This window comes from Garra rufa, chromosome 9, assembly GCF_049309525.1.
Source record: "Garra rufa chromosome 9, GarRuf1.0, whole genome shotgun sequence".
Classification (NCBI taxonomy): domain Eukaryota; kingdom Metazoa; phylum Chordata; class Actinopteri; order Cypriniformes; family Cyprinidae; genus Garra; species Garra rufa.
In genome coordinates, this window is record NC_133369.1 from 32,901,118 (window position 1) to 32,922,936 (window position 21,819).

General features: G+C 37.7%; 2 protein-coding genes across 2 annotated transcripts in view; both read right to left on the reverse strand.

Moving 5' to 3' along the window:
• Positions 1-12,302, reverse strand: part of upp1 (uridine phosphorylase 1) — a 14,206-nt gene extending 1,904 nt beyond the window's left edge. Inside the window, exons 1-8 of the mRNA XM_073847627.1 lie at positions 12,079-12,302; positions 5,593-5,643; positions 5,091-5,202; positions 4,842-5,000; positions 1,543-1,657; positions 1,182-1,391; positions 964-1,110; positions 1-701 (exon numbers count right to left, since the gene is read on the reverse strand). The exon at positions 1-701 is cut by the window's left edge and continues 1,904 nt beyond it. Coding sequence (XP_073703728.1) covers positions 550-701; positions 964-1,110; positions 1,182-1,391; positions 1,543-1,657; positions 4,842-5,000; positions 5,091-5,202; positions 5,593-5,630 — 933 coding nt within the window. The 5' untranslated portion in view covers positions 5,631-5,643; positions 12,079-12,302 and the 3' untranslated portion in view covers positions 1-549. The remainder of the gene's footprint in view (positions 702-963; positions 1,111-1,181; positions 1,392-1,542; positions 1,658-4,841; positions 5,001-5,090; positions 5,203-5,592; positions 5,644-12,078) is intronic.
• Positions 12,303-17,899: 5,597 nt separating this feature from the next.
• gra (granulito) lies at positions 17,900-20,974 on the reverse strand. The gene is made up of 7 exons (XM_073848020.1): positions 20,919-20,974; positions 19,839-19,915; positions 19,666-19,706; positions 19,464-19,539; positions 19,216-19,325; positions 18,230-18,285; positions 17,900-18,096 (listed from the first exon to the last, which is right to left on the reverse strand). The coding sequence occupies exons 1-7, from the start codon at positions 20,972-20,974 to the stop codon at positions 18,087-18,089; spliced, it is 426 nt and encodes a 141-aa protein (XP_073704121.1). The 3' UTR covers positions 17,900-18,086.
• Positions 20,975-21,819: the final 845 nt, after the last annotated feature.

Below are 21,819 nucleotides of genomic sequence, written 5' to 3' on the forward strand. Positions count from 1 at the left end.
CCACTTAGCCTGCTTGAATCATGCCCTCAATTTTTTTTGTGTTGACATTCCAAATGGCATAAAAGTCACCGAGTTTCATATCATTCCGATTAAGCTGTGATTTTTAAAAATTCAAAACAGAAAATTTTTCGGTCAGAAGTGACCGAAGAGCACCAGAGGGTTAATGTAGCTAGAACAGCTTAATTCTTACTCTCTTTTTTTAAATAAAATCTTTCCCTTTTACACAACTACTTCATCAGTAGTAGTTTTAATACAGTGCCGTTTAAAACAATAATAAATATTTGGTATTTACGACAAATCAAATAATCTAGAACATTATGTGCTTATTACCAATTTAAAACAAGGAAATTAAGATATTACATTCAAGGCATGAGGTTGTATGAGCATGTTAGTAACTAGTATTAAACTGTAGAAAAATCACTTTAGATAAACTTATAAAGAGCTGCTTTCTTTGCCATATATTCAAATAATCATCATCCAAAATGATCAAAATGCACTATACTTTTCCCTACCCTCACCTGGGACTGTTGTAAAAGCTTTCTTGAAAAGCTAACTAGCTTTTTTAGAGGCATTCAGCTTTTTTTTGATGTAATGTCCAACCAAGGCCTGAGGTCGCTGCTGGTAGCTATTCATGACATCATGAGAGCTGGTCAGCTGGTCTCCTTTCAGTCTGTCTAGCAGTGCGACACACACAACCGCAGCTGAAGAAACAGGAAAAAATTCTTCAGTATGATCACACAACCTTAACCCATCCATAATAAACAACATCAGCTTGTTTAATGTGTGACAAGTGGTAAAAAGAAGTCTGCTCAAACAGACAAACTGCAATAAAAGATAATAAACCTCTAGCAGCCATTTCAAACGCAAAAGCCTTTTTTTATTACCAAAGCAAGCAAATGAAAAATCACAAACTTGTGCAAGTATTACTCATTTACTGGAAATGGTGTGTTACAAATGACAAACCTCGAAGATTGCTCAGTTTGCACATGGCCGCAAACACAGATGACTCCATCTCAATGTTACGAACTCCAGCGGCATAGGCTTCGGCAAGATAGCTCTGTTTATCATCTTCGCTGTACGAGCAGAAGGCCCCATCCAGCCGAGCTTGACCTGTACAGAGACAGAGCATTCAAATGCAGCAAACTGTGCAAAAAAAATTATGAAATAGTGAATATTTATACCTTCATAGAAGTCAAGGGTGCACATTGTGTTTCCAATGACAGTTTCAAACTCTGCAAGGTCTTTGCCACACTGAAGCAGCTCCTCTGCAAGTTCCCCATCGAGTTCTGTGCTCCTGACCACTGTTTTACCCAGGATGATCTGCTCAAGACGAGGCTGGAACAAAGAATCCACTGACTGTTTGGTAACCACCACAGTCCCTGGCTTTAAACCTGACAGAAAACACAGCTTAGTCAGAAAACAAATAGTCAGGAAATGATTCACAAAACCAATGATTTGCAACATCAAGGTGAGGTTGGGGCTGATTTTGAAAGCGTGGAAACACCCTTTTGATTAAGCAGTTCACTGGTAAAAGCAGCGTACCTATTCCTCCTGACGTTCCGATGCGCACTACGGTGACATCGGTGCAGTGGGCATGATACAGGAGCTTGATAAGCTCATGCAACATTATAGAGATGGATGGGATGCCCATGCCATGCTAGTACACAGAGAAAATTCAATGTTAACATTCAAACAAATTAGATGTGCAATAATGTACTTAAATGCTACAAGGCTGCTCAAAAGTTTGAGGTTGGTTAGACTGGTTTTGAAAGAAGTCTCTTATTCTCACAAGGCTATTTGAATATATTTTAAAATGTAACTAATTCTTGTGATGGAAAAGCTAAATTCTCAGCAATTACTCTAGATTCACTAACTACGTTTACATGCACTCCAGTCATGTTTATAATTCATTAATGGCTTATTCGGACTGAAAACTCTTCATGCTTTAATCAATCCAGGGTATGTATAAATACTGTAAAATGAAATAACTTCCAGAAGGATTTTTTTTTTCAAGCACTACTTCTTTGATTATTAAGATCTTACTTATCAAACAATGTCTTCTTTCAAATTCAAAAAAAAAAAAAAAAAAAAGGATAAATAGATAAATAAAAATATACTAATAGAGCAAAATGGCAAAAATAAAGTGAAGCACATGCAAAGGATTACGACTGAAGTATTACAGTTACACTTTTACTATAGTAAAACCTAGGACTGCCCTCGACTAAAGATTTGTTTGGTCGACTAGTAGTCATTCATTTTAAGTATTAGTTGACTTTTAGTCACAGGTTTATTAATAAACAATATAAATCATAATAATGAGCCTTTACATTGCCTACATAGCCTAATAAGCGCTCAAGCACACAAAAAAGCTTGCCACAGTGCACCGGTGAATATAATAATTATGAATGTGTCTGGAAAAAACAGCAGAGACTGCATTAACGTTTTAATAATTTATTGATAAATTAGTGCTTTCTTTGTTTTCGGCTTAAGAGATGAAGTCAGCGACACTGACTCGTCATCTCCGCAGTAGTGGATGCGCCTGTATGCATGTTTCATGCGAATTACATAATCTGTGAATATTTGTTTTCTATTAGAATTGGTTCATTTAAAAGTAGACATTTCACTCTCTCTATAGATATATTTTTCATGTTTGTAAGGCAAGTATACATGGAGTTTCGAAGTTTCGCGCTGAAGTTCACAGAGACGGAGAGCAAAAAAGTGCATCCTTTTTGCTTTAATTATTTTACAAAATCGCAAAGTTTTGTTGTCATTTTGTTTGTTATTGTTGTAATTAATGTAGAGTCTTTACAGATTTAAAAGATGTATTAGCCCTTTTCACACTTCCGCGTTTCTGGCTTCCGGATTGGCGCTTGCAGGGTAAAAGTTTTTCCGGTGACAGCAGCGGCCGTACTTAACAAGAGTAAGTTCGCAAATCATAGTCTATTTTTTACAAAACAGATATTATAATACTATGATATATACCAGTGTTTTATTCTACAAAGACCAAACATTTCTGTAAAGACTTTGTGTCAGCTTCGGGTCATCACAAATAATATGTTTATTTAATTCTGAATGTTGGCACTTATTTTTCAGTACATTTGAGTTTTGCCGTTCTACTATTCAGTGTCCACACTCCACACAGACACTTGAACTGTTTTCTAGGTTAACATTAGATTGAGCTGCCACGTAAAGTTGCTACTACATACATCTTTCAGAAGAAAAGCCATATTTAAGCTTGATGAATGATAGGTGAGCGTTTAGATGTCCCGTCCGATCTACTATATCAGCACATAGACCAGCCGTTGTGTCTGCCACAAGCTGTGTGACTTTCCCACTTACTGTGGAAATTTTTTTTTCTGCGACTAAGCGATTAATGAAATTTCAGTTGACCAAGCCTCTTCTTGTAATCTATTAGGGGGCAGCCCTAGTAAAACTACCATTAATTTTCTTAAGGGATTTGTATTTCTGTATACTTTTTCTTCTTGTTTCTTTATTTTGTTTTTATAACTGTACTGCCTTAATTGTTTGATGTTTTCTATTGTCTAAGAAGAAAAATCAGAAAAAAAGATTTGCGAAACTGCTCCAAATTCCTGGAAGCAAATGATTCACCATACATGCTCTGAAGTCCCGAACGGAAGTAAATTATTTGCGAACCAGCACCAAAGCCCCGATCTAAATCAAATGATTTGAGATCCACAATCCGAAGTTCAAATCTAAATCAAATGATTCATGATCAAGTCCCGATCTGAATAATGATTCGCAAACCATCATTTCAGATTAGGACTCGAGCGTGGATCGCTCAAATATTTGACTGTGTATTGTGAATCATTTAATTTACATTGGGACTTCAAATCACGTATAACAAATCATTTGATTTCAATCATTCAATTCACAAAATGATTCACAAAGCCATTCTGATCTAAATCAAATGATGTGTGATATGCACCCGATCTAAATCAAAGTTCCGATCTAAATCAAATTAATCATGATACGCGATTTGAAGTCCCGATCTAAGTCAAATAATTTGTGAACCCACTCCGAAGTTCAGATCTAAATCAAATGATTTGCGACACACAAAGTTCAGATCTAAATCAAACAATTTGCTAACCCACTCCAAAGTCCTGATCTAAATTAAATGATTTGCGATATGCAAATAAGAAATAAGTGAAAAAAGTATTTTTTTTTTTTAATTGCATGAAAAGATTTGTACAAAATTAAACACTTATTTTATAGATTTATAGATATTGCTATTTTAAAGGGATTTCCAGGCCTTAAATTTCAGGAAGTCAAATTCAAGTACATTTTGAGCACCTTGTACGAACTCAATCAATCTGACTGAGCATTACCCGATTAAAATTTCGACCTAAAAAGGGGTGGTGTTGATGTAGCATTATCTGAACAGAAAAAAATGTGGCTATGTTTATTTACATCTCTGAAAATATATTAAATATTTGCTTAAAAAGCTATTCTAACATACATATCAGATTTCTTTTTAGATATGTCATGAAGGCAAAAACTGAATTATGTTTGCGGTAGCTCCGGTTACAGTATGGTGACTTTCACCGGTTTGGACTGTGGTGACAGTTTTCTTTGCAATACATGTAATGCACATGTAAACAAATATGATAACAGCAATAGATTTATTTAGGATTCTTTGAATAATCAAAAAGTTTGAAAGAACAGCATTTATTTGAATTAGAAATCTTTTGTAACATTATAATTGTCTTTACTGTCACCTTTGATCAATATTATGCATCCCTGCTGAAATAAATAAAATAAAAAATAAAAAAAATAAAACTTACTGACAAAATGTATAGGTGGATGAATTTGTGTGCACTCACGCTAACAGACAGCACAGGTCCAATTTTGTACATGGCATAGCGATCGGTTCCTGCACATATATTTGGGTATTCAGCATTAGGCTCTGATAGCCCCAGTTCTTTGGCAATGTATTCAGTGAAAGATTTCATCCTCCATGCACTTCCTCCTACACACACAAACTAAGACAAAACGTACAACCAAGTTAGTTAGACAAACATGGATCATTTTAAAGGAGTCAAATGTTAGTATGGAAAAAAACTGAAGTTTACTTTGACATCTCCAAACATTGCTGGTAAGTCATGAGTGGATGTTCCCAGGTTAAAATGGTAAAGGATGTCATCTGCCATGGAGTCTAAATGGGGATTGTTCACATATATGGTCCTATGCAAGGAAAATAGTAGTTTGCCAGTTATATAAAACAGGAGAGCTGTTAGTTATTGTTCCTACTGTTAGAACTGTTAAAAGTAACACTTTAACCACACAATATAACGTAATAAGAGCAAGGACTATGTAACACAGGGGTCGTGAGAAGGACACCGAGAAAAAACATGATTTCCGTTTCGTATCAATTCTCATAGAACTAAATGAAACTTTTCCTTATGGAACAACGTTTGTGTCCAGCGAATGAATGTGTCATTTATCCAGAGCGCTACACAATGATTGAATAACAAATATAAAATCCTTACATAAATTACTGGTAACATATTAAACGGAACAGCCGAAAGTCCATGAACACAAAGAATAAGGAAATAAGGATTGTTTCATTCGTACCTATCGCTCGCCCCGTTCTTCTTTTCATCCAGCGGCATTTTCAGTTTTCTCCTGAGATGGACACAGGTAACACACCGCGGTAAAGTTAGTTTGATGTTTGACATTCATTAGACATTCTGTTTCATAGCAATTAAACTGCTCGCGCCTGTTATGTTTTTAGCTCAAATTTAGTCAGATGGACATAAATATATGTCCTTTATGTTGCACAAGGCTTAATTTCTAAAAATAAATAAATAAATAAATAAATAAACCATCTAAATTAAACAATTAAACTACATGACTGTCATATGTAGCCTTATGTTTCTTGTATTTTGCCTTTGTGTTTGGACTGTTCTGATTTGGTTTCTCCCTCTGTCTTCCCCCGTCTGTTTGTAATCATTTGGTTTAGTCCTTGTTTAGTCATTATCTGTATCACCTGTGTGTCTTGATTAGTTTGCCTTTATAAGTCTGTCTTTGAGTTGTGTCTTTTGTCGGTCATTTATTTCGCTTACGACGTGTGTGGATATTCCCTGTATTTGTGAAGTTGAAGATTAAAAGGATATTTATGTTGGTCTCCCGTCTCATCGAACCAGCACTGTCACGTAACAGAATGACCGACCGTAACCGTAGTGCTGAGGAACGGCTGTGGAGCTTGAGGCAGAGCGGCCGGGAGTTGGAGAGGTATGTAGAGGATTTCATTGAGCTTTACCATCAGGTGAGCTGGTCCGACGCCTCTTTCGGATTTGTGTTTCTGTTGGGGTTGGACGAAGAAACTATCCGTTGCGATCTCTCTGGTTATGATGTCCCATTTGTCGAATTGGTCAATGTCATTCTCTATTTAAACTGCTCCAATTTTGAGATAGAACAAATGGAGAATGACAGTCCTATCCAACGTCCAACCCCCTCAGAAACACATCACATCGCACCAGCTCACCCAACGCCAAGAACCTCTACATACCAATCCAACAGTTCTGACCGCCTGCCTCACCCTGAACACCCAGCGATCCTCCAGAGCTCCATAGTCTTCCTCAGCCCAACACCGCTGGCCACAGCTCCTGATCTCCCGGTCGAGGAGACCGCTATCCCTGATCCCTCAGTCTGGATGGCCAGCGCTCCTGAGTTCCCGGCCGAGATGGCCCAAATTCCTGATTTCCCAGCCGAAATGGCCGCAATCCCTGATTTCCCAGCCGAGATGGCCGTAATTCCTGATTTCCTGGCCGAGATGGCCACAGTTCCTGATTTCCCGGCCGAGATGGCCCCATTTCCTGATTTCCCGGTCAAGATGACCGCAGTTCCTGATTTCCTGGCCGAGATGGCCGAAGTTCCTGATTTCCCGGTTGAGATGACCGCAGTTCCTGATTTCCTGGCCGAGATGGCCACAGTTCCTGATTTCCCGGTCGAGATGACCGCAGCTCCTGAGTTCCCGGCCAAGGAGGATATAATGGATCTGATGGACATGGCGATTCCTCAGGAGTTTACAGCGGCTATTCTCTCTCCCAAGTCTCCGCTGGTTCCGCCCAGCCTTCCTGATCCTCCGCTGATCCTGTCCAGCCTTCCTGAACCTCCACTGGTTTCGCCCAGCCTTCCTGATCCTCCGCTGGTCCTGTCCAGCCTTACTTCCGCTGATTCCGCCCAGCCCTCCAGTGACCGCGCCGCCAGAGCGCCCTCCAGTGACCGCGCCGCCAGAGCGCCCTCCAGTGACCGCTCGCCCAGAGCTAGCTCCTTCAGTGTCTCCGCTGGAGACGCCCAGCCCTCCTGAATCTCCGCTGGGGTCGTCCAGCCGTCCAGAGCCCGCTCCTCAAGAGCGCCGTCCAGAGCCCGCTCCTCAAGAGCGCCGTCCAGAGCCCGCTCCTCAAGAGCGCCGTCCAGAGCCCGCTCCTCAAGAGCGCCGTCCAGAGCCCGCTCCTCAAGAGCGCCGTCCAGAGCCCGCTCCTCAAGAGCGCCGTCCAGAGCCCGCTCCTCAAGAGCGCCGTCCAGAGCCTCAGCTGGTCTCGTCCTGCCGTCCAGGGCCTCAACTGATCCCGTCCAGTCTTCCAGAGCCTCGGCTGGTCCTGCTCAGCCGTCCGGAGCCTTCGCTGGTCCAGTCCAGCTGTCCAGAGCCTTCGCTGGTTACACCCAGTCTTCCAGAGCCTCCGCTGGTTAAACCCGGCCTTCCAGATCCTCCCCCCTATGAACCTCTAAATTTCCCGAAGAAAATTTTGGGGGGGGGGGGGCTACATACCCCTAGACTGAGGCCAAGGCCACGGGGGCTGCCCAGCCATGGCTCCATGAACTCCTGACCCGGCCATGGCTACCTGAACTGCCTGTCCGGCCATGGCCTCCTGACCCACCATGGCGGTATGAACTCCTGACCCGGCCATGGCCTCCTGACCCGCCATGGCCTGATGAACTGTCTGTTCGGCCATGGCTTCCTGACCCGCCATGGCCTGATGAACTGTTATGCCGGCCGTGGCCGCCTGATCCGCCATGGCCACTTGAACTGCCTGTCCGGCTGTGGCCGCCTGACCCGCCATGGCCCCTCGAACTGCCTGTCCGGCCGTGGCCGCCTGATCCGCCATGGCCCCTCGAACTGCCTGTCCGGCCGTGGCCGCCTGATCCGCCATGGCTTCCTGTTCCGCCCTGGAGGCCTTCCCAACCCAGCAAGGTCCTGCCCCGTAACGGCCTCCAGGGCGCCCGCCCCCCCTCCCCCCCTCCCCGGTGTTTCCATCACGGCGCGAGACGTGCCTACCGGGAGGGGGACGTAATGTCATATGTAGCCTTATGTTTCTTGTATTTTGCCTTTGTGTTTGCACTGTTCTGATTTGGTTTCTCCCTCTGTCTTCCCCCGTCTGTTTGTAATCATTTGGTTTAGTCCTTGTTTAGTCATTATCTGTATCACCTGTGTGTCTTGATTAGTTTGCCTTTATAAGTCTGTCTTTGAGTTGTGTCTTTTGTCGGTCATTTATTTCGCTTACGACGTGTGTGGATATTCCCTGTATTTGTGAAGTTGAAGATTAAAAGGATATTTTGTTTATGTTGGTCTCCCGTCTCATCGAACCAGCACTGTCACGTAACAATGACATTATACTATAAAACCAATACTAAAATGTTCAGAAAAAAATCCCTGTCAATGCACAAGACTCCGTTTTTGGAATGAGCACTTTATGGGTTTTAAAATAATTTTACAACTTTTAATGTATGAAATAATACAAATTCATTAAACAACAGCACCTTTTGAGATAAAGGTATCAAAACAACTGTAAAAATCTCTAAATATTATCCCCTTTCATGCACAAGGCTTGTTTTTTCAGAATAATCCTTTGTTTTTTTATATACAGTACTGAATCTGTATTTTTGATATGTTTAATATACAGTACCCACTTAAATTCATTAAACTCTGACACGGTTTGAGATAAAGGTATCAAATCAACTGTAAAAATCTCTAAATATTATCCCCTGTCATGCACAAGGCTTGTTTTTTCAGAATAATCCTTTATTGTTTTTTATATACAGTACTGAATCTGTATTTTTGATATGTTTAATATAGTGTACCCATCATTCGAGATAAAGGTACCAGATCAACTGTAAAAATCTCTAAATATTATCCCCTTTCATGCATAAGGCGTGTTTTTTTTAGAATATTCCTTCATTGTTTTATATACAGTACTGAATCTTTTTGCTATGTTTAATGTACTGTGCCAACTTAAAGGAGATAAAGGTATCAGAATAACTCTAAAATAAGGAAATTATTATTCCTTTGGATACACAGGGAAAATTTGTTAGAATATGCCATTAGTATTTTTCTATATTGACAAAGATAAAAATAAAAGAGCTAAATATAAAAAAATAATATAACAAATTAAAAATGAACAAATTGCTCTATAGTATTAAGGCAGTTGCATGATTTCGGTTTACAAAAAAAGGTTTACAATTTGTATTGTTTTATAAGCTTGTTATTTTCTTATCTTATATTAGAAAGGGTTTCAAAATATATTTTAAGTTCAGTGTTACAAAAGGTAATATATGATGGTTTCTTTTGAATATTTTTGACTTATAAATAAAAAAGGCTAGGATAATTAACAGATTAATAATGTAATTTTGTTTATCAGAGAAATGTGGTTTTGGAAGCAAAGTAAATCATCATTTACTTTGAGTAACAAAAATGATTTACTTTTACTTAGAGAAAGGTTGAATATTTTGAAGGGCTGTATTATTATTAGTATCTAATATAAATCATTTTATTTGGTTAAAATTATTAATTCCACCATCAGATATTCCATCTTCAGTTTATTAACAAGGAATTTATTTTATTGTATTTTACGAGGTTTGTTTCACCAGCTGAAATTAAACAGCATTTGATCCATTTGTGAGTATATCATGGTTGGAGGGCTTAACGATATGCAAATCTTCAAACTGACATCATCAGAGAGGGAACTATGTTCCAGACCAGAAGTAAGTTTTCAGATTTAAAGATTAAATGGTTAATTATTAAAGATTACCACAACAACAGTTTTTTTTTCTGTATATTATCTTGCACAGATCTACTGTTTACCACAAAAGGAGAAATGTGTAGTAACAAACTAAATATTTTATATATTTTTTCCTTTTATACATAAAGGTATGCTCCAGTGACAGCTCTTTACCTTTCATGTGAGAGTGTAGGAGCCTAATAAAATGCTATTTAAAAAAAAAAAGATGACACTGTGAAGCTTTTGCATCTCAGCTCTTCAAATACACGTAATCCATTTAAATCCAATAAATTCACCACTTTTGGCCTGAATGTAGCAATAAAGTGAAAAATCCATATTAGTATATTTGTAATCATATTTTGTAACTGCAATTTTTATCTTCCTTATTTTTGTATTATATTTTATTTTATTTGAATCATTGTTTTGAAAACTTTATTTCAAATGTTGTCAGAGTTTAATGAATTTAAGTGGGTACAGTATGTTAAACATCAAAACTACAGATTCAGTACTGTATATAAAAACAATAAGTCTTGTGCATAAAAGGGGATAATATTTAGAGATTTTTACAGTTGATTTGATACCTTTATCTCAAACGGTGTCAGAGTTTAATGAATTTAAGTGGGTACTGTATATTAAACATATCAAAAATACAGATTCAGTACTGTATATTTAAGCAATAAGGTACGAGAGGCCGTGCTGTATCATGAATAAATCACGGCTGAAGGGCGTTGTTAGGCAACCCCTTCAGCCGTGATTTATTCATGATACAGCACGGCCTCTCGTACCTTATTGCTTCATAAAATACCACTACTGGCCAGTTTTCCGAGAGGTCAACTGACGCATGAAAATGTAAAAAAAAATGCAGTAATTTCTTCAATTTACCGGCGACTGTGCTTGAGAAGCGCTGAAATGAATGGACTTCTATGGAGGAACTATTGGTTGTTTGGAACTATTAGCCGCTCCATGACACGCTTTACTTCCACATTCCTCAGTTCCTATGGAAGCCTATGGGAGTGTCGCAACTCTGTTTCTCTATGGCTCTGGAGGAATGGAACTAACCATTTTATAAAAAAACAATAAAGGATTATTCTGAAAAAAACAAGCCTTGTGCATGAAAGGGGATAATATTTAGAGATTTTTACAGTTGATTTGATACCTTTGTCTCAAACGGTGTCAGAGTTTAATGAATTTAAGTGGGTAACGTAAATTAGACATCAAAAATACAGATTCAGTACTGTATATAAAAACAAAGGATTATTCTGAAAAAACAAGCCTTGTGCATTAAAGGGGATAATATTTAGAGAGTTTTACAGTTGATTTGATTCCTTTATCTCAAACCGTGTCAGAGTTTAATGAATTTAAGTGGGTAACGTAAATTAAAAATCAAAAATACAGATTCAGTACTGTATATAAAAACAATAAAGGATTATTCTGAAAAAAACAAGTCTTGTGCATGAAAGGGGATAATATTTAGAGATTTTTACAGTTGTTTTGATACCTTTATCTCAAAAGGTGCTGTTGTTTAATGAATTTATATTATTTCATACATTAAAAGTTGTAAAATTGTTATAAAACCCATAAAGTGCTAATTCCAAAAACGGAGTCTTGTGCATTGACAGGGATGTTTTTCTGAACATTTTAGTATTGGTTTTATAGTATAATGTCACGTAGTTTAATTGTTTAATTAATTTAGATGGTTAATTTAATATTACTTTTTTTTTTTTTTTTTTTTTTAGAAATTAAGCCTTGTGCAACATAACGGAAATATATTTATGTCCATCTGACTAAATTTGAGCTAAAAACATAACAGGCGCAAACAGTTTAATTGCAGTGAAACCGAATGTCTAATGAATGTCAAACATCAAACTAACTTTACAGCGGTAATCAACCGACCATCACTTTTCATCATAAAAAAATCGTTTTGTTTGACAACTAACGTTAAACCTGTGCAGAATAAACGACTTTGTCTAACAAAAGAATTAAACAGTACAGAAACAAGAATACTAAACAGTATTCATTAAAAGAACAGCGTCTCTTAACAAAGAATGTTTGTTTTTACCGTGAAATGGATGTTTATAACGGCTTCTGATGTCCAGTATCCGCCGGCAAGGACAACTGATAAAATACCGTGGGTTTCGGTCAGTTGCTGCTGCTGCTGCTGCTGCTGTAAAACATCCGGCTCTGCCGCTATGTACGTAGCCAGACCTTCAGACTGACGTCTTAAGGTCTGGAATACATGGCAGCTTTAATTGGCCAAGGCCCGCCTATAAGGCCGTTTGACCGACATGTCAAACAACCAATCACAGTTCGTTTCGTTCAGCGTCACGTTTCGGGGCGTAGAAATGTCCCCAGACTCCCCACAACAACTGACTGGCATGCAACAAGTCAGTCATTGAAATAACCAGCATTGAAAGTTAACGAAGAAGAGGGAGAACAAGCAGTAAGTCAGTAATTTGTTCGCGAACGTCGCAAATGTGTTTAACAACAACGGCGTCTGCATAAGCACCTTTTAGCAAAACGCCGAGTAAACCAGTCTGCGCTTTGTTTCCCGGCGGACCGAAAATAAACGCGACACTCGCGTGTTCCGGAAATCCGGTCAAATTCAACTAATCAGATGACGACTTCGACATTCCTGAAGTGTTTCCAGTTAAGTGTACCATATGCATCAGACGTTTAGCCAACGTTCCGTGGGCGTGACGTCTGAGGCTGAGACTACTATGTACGTGACCATAGACATCATAGATATATATACGTAGATGCCTCATTAGTCTGTGTTTCTATGGGCCTTTATACGTAAGCCGTCCGCCATTTTGCAGCGGTCCACTTGACGTCATTCACTCATAGATCTATGTAAATAACCATAGTAATCACTGAATATTCGAAATGCCAGTCTTGAACAGCCGTTGGTCTGCGAACCTACAGTATGGTGAATGACGTCAAGTGGACCGTTCCAAAATGGCGGACGCATCTACGTGCTTGGAGCGGTCCAATGGGGTATCTACGTATATATATATCTATGATAGACATAATACCTAGACGCCTCATTGGCCGCTTTGGTCCGTTGCTGCGATACGTCAACGCGCCCGCCATGTTTGTCCGGGCAAGACTGCCTTAAAAGCAAATGGAGGTAAACGGGGAGCTGCGTTTTTTTTCTGGATAAAAACACGATAACGTTTACATTTTACAGCCGATTTCAGTGGATTGTGATCTACACGGAGTTAAAAATAACTCTGTCTTCAGTTATTTAATTAGGCTTGGAAAATTATTGATTTTCGTAAGAAATTGTGAAAGCGCACCCTTGTCATGCTTGTTAATTAGGATGTTTTTTCAGCTAACAGTTCTAATATTAATTTAATATTACTGTGGTTTATACATTTAATGTAATTTTAATGTACAATAAATAAAATTAAGTTTTTCCATTGCTCTCTCTGTCTTCAACCCCAACATTTTAGCTTTTCTTGTGCTTCAGGTCAGAACACAGCTCGTTCCTTTTGAAATAGTGGAGAAAAATCAAAATAATACATATTCAAGTATTTAAATTTACCATCATTAAGAAACTAGAATAAAACCAACGAATACCAATCAAAATGTGATTCACTGGTAGGTCTGCTTTCTACTTTCTTAGCACTCTATGCAGATATAAACTCCACAAAAACAATAACAAATGTACCTGACGCAGTAAAGCTTAGTTACAGTGGTGAAATATTGTGCATTGATACAGTGCACAGTAAAAATATAGTGAAAGTGATATTTGTAATATTAAAAGGTGTGTGTAGTACATGTTGTAGTAAAGTGAATAATATAACAAAATAGCAAGTACAACAGTACAATAACAGTAATTTAATAGATTTATAATAGCAAACATATGTATAATACCATAATGAATAAATAAATGAAATGAATGACAATACATGAGTAATACCAAGTAGAATGTGTTATATATACAGAACATACAATAATAAAAAATAAATGAATAGCAAATTATAAAGTAAATTATACTATAGTGAAAAATGTGTAAAAAAAATAAAGACAGAAAATACAAAAAAAAATAAAAAATACATAAAATCTGCAAAATGTTAATTATTTTACCAAATACATACAACATGCATGTTATTTTTTTATTTAGTACTAACCTGAATAAGATATTTGATATTAAAGACGTTTACATAATAGTCCACAAGAGAAAACAAAAGTTGAATTTATAAAAATTACCCTGTTCAAAAGTTTACATACACTTGATTCTTAATACTGTGTTGTTACCTAATAATCCACAGCTGTGTTTTGTTTAGTGATAGTTGTTTATGAGTCCTTTGTTTGTCCTGAACAGTTAAACTGCCTGCTGTTCTTCAGAAAAATCCTTCAGGTCCCACACATTCTTTGGTTTTCCAGCATTTTTGTGTGTCTGAACCTTTCCCAACGATGACTGCATGATTTTGAGATCCATCTTTTCACACTGAGGGACTCATATGCAACTATTACAGAAACACTCACTGACGCTCCAGAAGGAAAAACAATGCATTAGAACTGGGGGTGAAAACTTTTGAACAGGAGATGTGTACTTTCTTATTTTGCCTAAATATAATTTTTCTTTGTTTAGTACTGCTCTTCAAAAGCTACAAAAGATAGATTTTTCCCAGAAGACAAAAAAAGTTAATAGTGCCCTACCCTATTCTTCAAATTTCAAAAATCAAGATCAGCATTAAACAACCCGTGTAAATAATTTTGAATGCAGTCTATAATATTGTGATTGACTTAAGAAACTGGTTTTATTTAAATATTTGTCTAAAAATGACTGAAACATTAACTAGTACAGGACTTTAACTTGTGCAAATACAATATTAGGCTGAGGAGGTTTAGTCTCTTGGAAATGCAGAGAACAGTCCACTGACAGGCTTTCTTCAGGCTTGTGTTGTCCTGTTTGCAATTAGCTAAAAAGGGAAAAAATAATAATCAGTCCACAGTTTTATGATAAGCTATCAAATCCTTATGATCTAGTAATTATAAACTTTTTGTAAATGAGCATAATAACAAAGTGCTCACTGTACTCATTAAGAATATTGTGCTCATAAAACAATTTCGTTTATGATATAAACTACAATATACGTTAAAACCTAATAAGAATTAAATTAAACTTCATGATTTCACATAATGCCTCAGCTTTCACAGCTAACTAATGTTAGCGATATTGCTAGCTATTAATAGTCTGTCACTGGTGGTAAAAAAGCTGTCAACAAACGTTAAATATGACCCAAAAACAAATAGAAACAAATGTTCAGTCTTACCTGTGAAAGATAATACCCCGAGATCTGTTTTTATTCCTGTACGATGGTTTGTAGATGCCCAAGTTGCTGACAAGTAAGGTATCTTTTCGCTTGTGCTGTTATGAGTTATGGAGCGTTGCCCGGACCAATATGGCGGCGACGTTGACGTGCCGTCGAGCGGCCAATGAGGCGTCTAGGTATTATATATGTCTTTGTACGTGACGGTATCTCATTAGCATCGTGTGCTTTTTTTTCCCCCACAAGCCCCGCCTCCTGTGGCAGGATAGGCTAGTAGGAGCAACCGATTGGACAGTTGAGAAGTCCTTCATAGTAACTGTCAGAATAAGGGCGGGGCCACGTCTACAGGCTAAATACTGGGCACTAACGTCAGAAAATGCACACAAAAATTGGGCTTTTTGACATTTTTCACCCTGGACCACAAAACTTGGTTTTAATTCCTTTTATGTACAGCACTTTGAATTGCCATTGTGTATGAAATGTGCTATATAAATAAACTTGCCTTTTTCGATTTTCTCAATAAATTTATTTTCCTTAAATTCCAGATTTTCAAATAGTTGTAACTTGGCCAAATATTGTCACATCCTAACAAACCATACATCAATTAAAAGCTTGTTAATTCAGCTATATAAATCTCTCTCTTTTTTTATTTTATTACCTTAATGACTGGTTTTGGGATCCAGGGTCCTGGCTTAATTAAATGGTAAATGTTCGTTTGATCATTTTTATTTATTTTAATTTGCTTTTATTCATTTTCAATTCTACTTTTTGTTTGATGTATCAAAAGCAATTTAAATATGCACATAGTTCTGATGAAAATTGTTGGCCCCATCTGAATCTTGTTTTTGTGTGTAATGCTGCGTTCCAGGTAGGTTTTTGAGCCCGTAAGTCACAACTTCCAACCACGACTCAAGACTTCGTAGCGTGCAAGGAATTGTGGTATCTAGATGTAAACAAACCAGCATGGCGGACCGTACAGAGCTCATTTACAAACATTTCTATTGCCAAAGGTGCTGATAAATCAAGTGTGTATTATTTATTATTTACACAGCATCCATTGGGGCTGCCCTTGTTGTTTCGCGGGCTATCTGACGTTAGAGTGCAGAACTGGTAGTACATCGATCTAGTATGAGTTTACGGGTGGGAAGTCATGGGTTTCCAGTGCACTTTCATAGGTAGAAGGTTGGAAAAACACAGGTAATGGGTTGCCTGGAATGCGGCATTACTCCCAAATCTGAAATTGCATTCATATTGGAGTTCAGCTGGACTAGACACAACCAGGCCCAATTAATGCCAGCCCTGTTAAATTAAATCAACACTTAAATACAACTTTTTCCGCAGCATTAAGTTGATTAAAAGGTCTAACAGACTATGCCAAGGTGAAAGAAACCGTGACAAATGCATCTGTCTGGAAGAGTTACAAAGCTATTTCAAAGGTTCTTGGGCTCTAAAAAGCCACAGTGAGAGCCTTTATCTCCAAATGGAAAAACTTAGCACAGTAGTGAACCGTCCCAGAAGCGGCTGACCTTCCAACCACATGTACGGGAAGTCACAAAAGAAAGTAAACTGAACTGCAGGCCTCTCTTGCATGGACGAAGGTCCCCGTTAATGACTTCATTATCAAACAGACACTGGCCAAAAAAAAAAAAAAACAGCATCCATGGAAGAGTGACAAGGGAAGAACATTTGAATTTTGTAGAAAATTATTAGAATTTTCTACAAAAAGAATATTATAGGTATGGTCAAGCATGGTGGTGGCGATGTATTAATGTGGGGACTCTTCGGGGCCTGGGAGGACACTTGCAATAATTGAGATAATTGAATAATTGAAACCGGTCTTCAGTCTGTAAATTGAAGCTTAGGCCCAACAGGATTATGCAGCAAGACAATGATCCAAAGCATAGGGTAAATTCACCTTTGAATGGCTAAAAAAAAAAAAAAAAAAAAAAAAAAAAAAAAAAAACACAACAAAAGGCTCCTAAAGGGAGTGCTCCTAATCTGTATGAAAGACACCTGTTCAATCAATCAATCAGATTCCAAACTTTCCACCATGGCCAAGACCAAGTTTCAATGATCATGAGAACGTTGAGGAATTAGCCCAGAACTACACGGGAAGATCTTGTCAATGATCCCAAGGCACCTGGGACCATAGTCACCAAGAAAACAATTGGTAACACTACGCCTGCAGCGCCCACAACGTCCTCCTGCTCAAGAAAGCACATGTACAGGCCCACCTGAAGTTGGCCAATGAACATCTGAATGATTCAGAGGAGAACTGGGTGAAATGTTGTGGTCAGATGAGACCAAACTCGAGCTTCTGGCATCAACTCAACTCGCTGTGTTTGGAGGAGGAGGAATGCTGACTACGACCCCAAGAACATCATCTCCACCGTCAAACATGGAGGTGAAAACATTATGCTTTGGGGGTGTTTTTCTGCTAAGGGGACAGGACAACTGCACCGCATCAAAGGGATGGCGGACGGGGCCATGTACTGTCAGGGCCAGGGCATTGAAAATGGGTCGTGGATGGGTATTCCAGCATTACAATTACACGGCCAAGGCAACAAAGGAGTGTTTTAAGAAGAAGCACATTAAGGTCCTGGAGACGCCTGTTTTTTATTTTTTTCAGTTTTTATTGAAAAGCTAAAGACCAATAGTATTTTTTTTATCCTTTATATATTTAAAGTTATCAATTTAACTTGTGACTCTTTCTACTTGGTGCCCATGCAGTGCAGTTTTAGGGCAATTTTAGGGCAATTTTTAAAAAGAAATGTGAAAGTTTCCCACACTAGGCAGCCCTATGAAAAGAAATATAAATGGATAAACTGTTAATCATCCATAAACAAAACACTTTGGTATTTTATGTTACATTTACAATGTCATCTCAAGCTCTTGCATGGTTTATGATATTGGTTTGATGAATACACTTACAATTCCTCATTGTTGTTGTGGTTGGTAATGAAGTATCTGGGCACATCATTTGTTCTCTAGATTGGGTGAAAATATGACAGTCAGAAAAGTTAATTATCTTCCACCTACAGAAACCATCCTCTGCCAAATACAGTACTTTCCATTAATATTGACACCCTTAGTAAATATGAGCAAATCTGGCTGTGAAAATAAATCTGCATTGTTTATTCTTTTAATCTTTCATTCAAAAAAAAAAAAAAAATCACAAAATTCCAATCTATCATTAAAGTAAAACAATGGAAAATAGGGGTAAAATCTCATTATGAAACGTTTTTCTCTAGTGGAAACAAATTATTGGCACCCAATTACTGCAATGTCCTTTTCCCAAAATAACAGCTCTGAGTTTCCTCCTATAATGTCTGATGAGTTTGGAGAATACCTAACAAGAAAACAGAGACCACTCCTTCATACAGAATCAATACAGATCTTCCATGTTGGTGCTTCTCTTCTTAGGTCAGCGAACTGGCATGGCCATGGCAGAAGCTTCGTTTTGTGCAACATTTCTATGTTGATTTCGATGTTTGTTTTGGATCATTGTCCTGGCGGAAGATCCAACCACAGACAATTATACGATTTCTAAATTTATAATCCTGTGGAACAGGAAGTCATGGCTGGACAATTTTATGCTCCTAGTCACCCTGATGTGCTTAAAAAAAAAAGGTAACCATGAACATGAATAAAACATGAATAGGAACATACTTCAGAAATATTTTACTTATAAGAATTTCTAGGGGTGCCAATAATTGTGGCCAACATGCATTGGGGGGTATTTAATTTATAATGTGAGTTTCCCCCACTTTCAGTTCTTTTACTTCAGTGAAAGGTTTTTTAAATGAAAGATCAAAAAGATAAACAGTGTACATATTTACCAAGGGTGCCAATATTAATGGAGGGCACTGTAAGTGCTTCAAATAAATTAGAGTGGAAAAAAATCCATTCAAACTCACTCCATTCTCCAAAACAATTGGATGTTCTGGTAAAAACTCAGGTTTCTTCTTAGCCACTGGACAACTTGCCAATTTCATTAGGAACTCCCGTGTGTAGCAAATTCTTTCAGCTACAGTTTAAAACAAAAACAACAACAACAAAGTATTATAAGATCTTATAAGATCTACTTACATTACCAATTCATTATTTTTCTTCTAATCACAGGTATAATTATCCTCCTGAAATTTATAATGAAACAGACACTTACCTTTCTTCTTTGGTTGGGTGCTGGTGCTTTGAAGATTCAGGATTTCATAGAAATGCTCCACTTTAATAATGTTGTCCTGTTCACAATAAAAACAGTTACCAGACAAAAAAAAAAAAAAAAAAAAAAAGACTCTCTCGAAGGAAAAAGAGGCAAGCAGCTGCAATTAAATTGCAAAGCATGAAAATATTAAAATTGGTCTTACTGGCTTTTCTATCGGCATAATCTCAGCATAGCTTTGAGGCACTATAATTAGGATGTCCAAAGAAGCACACAAACACATCAACACACAGAAAAACAATCAAACTAGCATCAATTAAAACACACTGATTTGCATTTTTTAAAATCTAAACCAGTGTAAACATTGATGTTTTGTACCTTGATTCATGTTCAGACGGCGCAGTGGTCTTGCTGGCTCCAGGTTTCTGATGATTCTCTTTGACACATCCATTTTTCTGCTTAAGAACAAACATTTCAGCATATTATTGTAAACATGTGTAAACGTGTTTTCTTTCACCCGTTTCAATTTCTTGACAAGTAACAGAGCAATATCTAGCTCTATATGGAAGAACGCGACCCACTATAGAATCAGACACACATTTTTATTTTCTAAATAAATTATTCCATGTCTAAAAGCCATAAAATTAGTCATACAATTTAGTAAAGTATTACGAAGTCAGAATTTCCCAATTCTGAGTAAAGGTGGGGTGGGGTGGGATAATAAGCTCATAAACTAGGTTACTACGACTAATACCAGAACACCATGATATCCTATTCATGTCATTTTAAAGTCAGGTATATCCATTATCATTAGTCATTTTGATTTTATACACTATCATCAATTTCTCAAGCGGCCATATTTTAATTTAAGTAAATATTGCTTTTTACAACTCAGCAACAGGTGTTTGTTTGCCTCTTATTACAGCTGAACTGGATGGTGTACAAAATTTTCAAACAAATACATTATAACTAAGGCAGATGGTCATGACACATTCAGATTCGTCTTATTTCTAGAAATATAAGAAAAGCAACAACAAAAAAACCTGGAAACGTTATGATGATAGATGAGAGATGTTGGCAGCTTCCCTAAAGCAAATCCTCCTCATCAATCTCAGTTCAGTTTTAAAATTTCACACGACGAATGAGTCAGGTAACGTTAAACGTACTATGTGAAAACCATCAACCATGTTCTATGAAACTGCAAAAACAAAGAAAGGCACATGTCAACGTTAACTACGTGTAAAATATTGATAATAAAGGTGGTGTGAACTTTATCATCTGACTCAATCGGCATCAACAGTGCTAGCTGCTGCTAGCCACAATGACTGCAAACTTTTCCTTGATAATCTAGTTTTTACCACATAACATCTTGACGACAGACACATATTTAACTCAGAAGAATGTCACAACACAGTTAGTCCAAAATAAACGCGTAATTGTGATATAGTGGCAACTTACAATTTCTCACTGACAAAGCGTCCAGCCTCAGTCACCGCGCTGTCTGTCTCCGTCATTTCCAAACACATTCATTCGCCTGAACTCGTGACTCTCTTCATCTGTGCGCTCATTATGACTGTGGATGAACTCACCCAGTCTCACATACACACAGGTTGATATTTAAAATATACTTATCCACATCTTTTAGTGTTAGCTAGTAACTGAAAAAAGTTTGGTTAATTTAAAATTCTTTTTTTCTCTCTCTTAAAACAGGTCAGATATTTCCACTATATCAAATTGATAAAATGTTCTACATCAGTGTTTCTCAACCCTGGTCCTGGGCGCCCCTCAACACTGCACATTTTGTGTGTATCCCTAATCAAGCACACCTGATTGCACTCATCAGCTCATTAGAAAACATCTCCAGGACCTGAAATGGGTGTGTCAGATAAGGAATACATACAAAATGTGCAGTGTTGGGGGGGCACCCAGGACCAGGGTTGAGAAACACTGTTCTACATAATAGTTGTGCTCAATATATTAAAAGTTCTAGGCTAGGGTATGAATCCTCAGAAAAAAAAAGTTATGATTAAGTATTCACTCATTTATTCTTTATAGGTGCTGTATTCTTCTCTGAAATAATACCTGATGCTTCACCTTGTGAATTTGTTAATTCTGATAAGAATGATGTGTTGTTCATAACAAAGGCACTAAATTTCTTTAACTGTGTGCTAGTTTATTTAGTGAGAAGTCCAAAGCTTTGACTACCAACCTGCTGAACAAGATTTGATAAACTAGTTTTGATAAACTAAGGCTTATTGTTCCCCCTGTTTAACCTCCTGTGAACACTTCTTACCCACACCTTTGCTTTAGGTTTACTTGACTAGATAAACCCCCCTTTTCACAGACAAGGCTTGCTAGT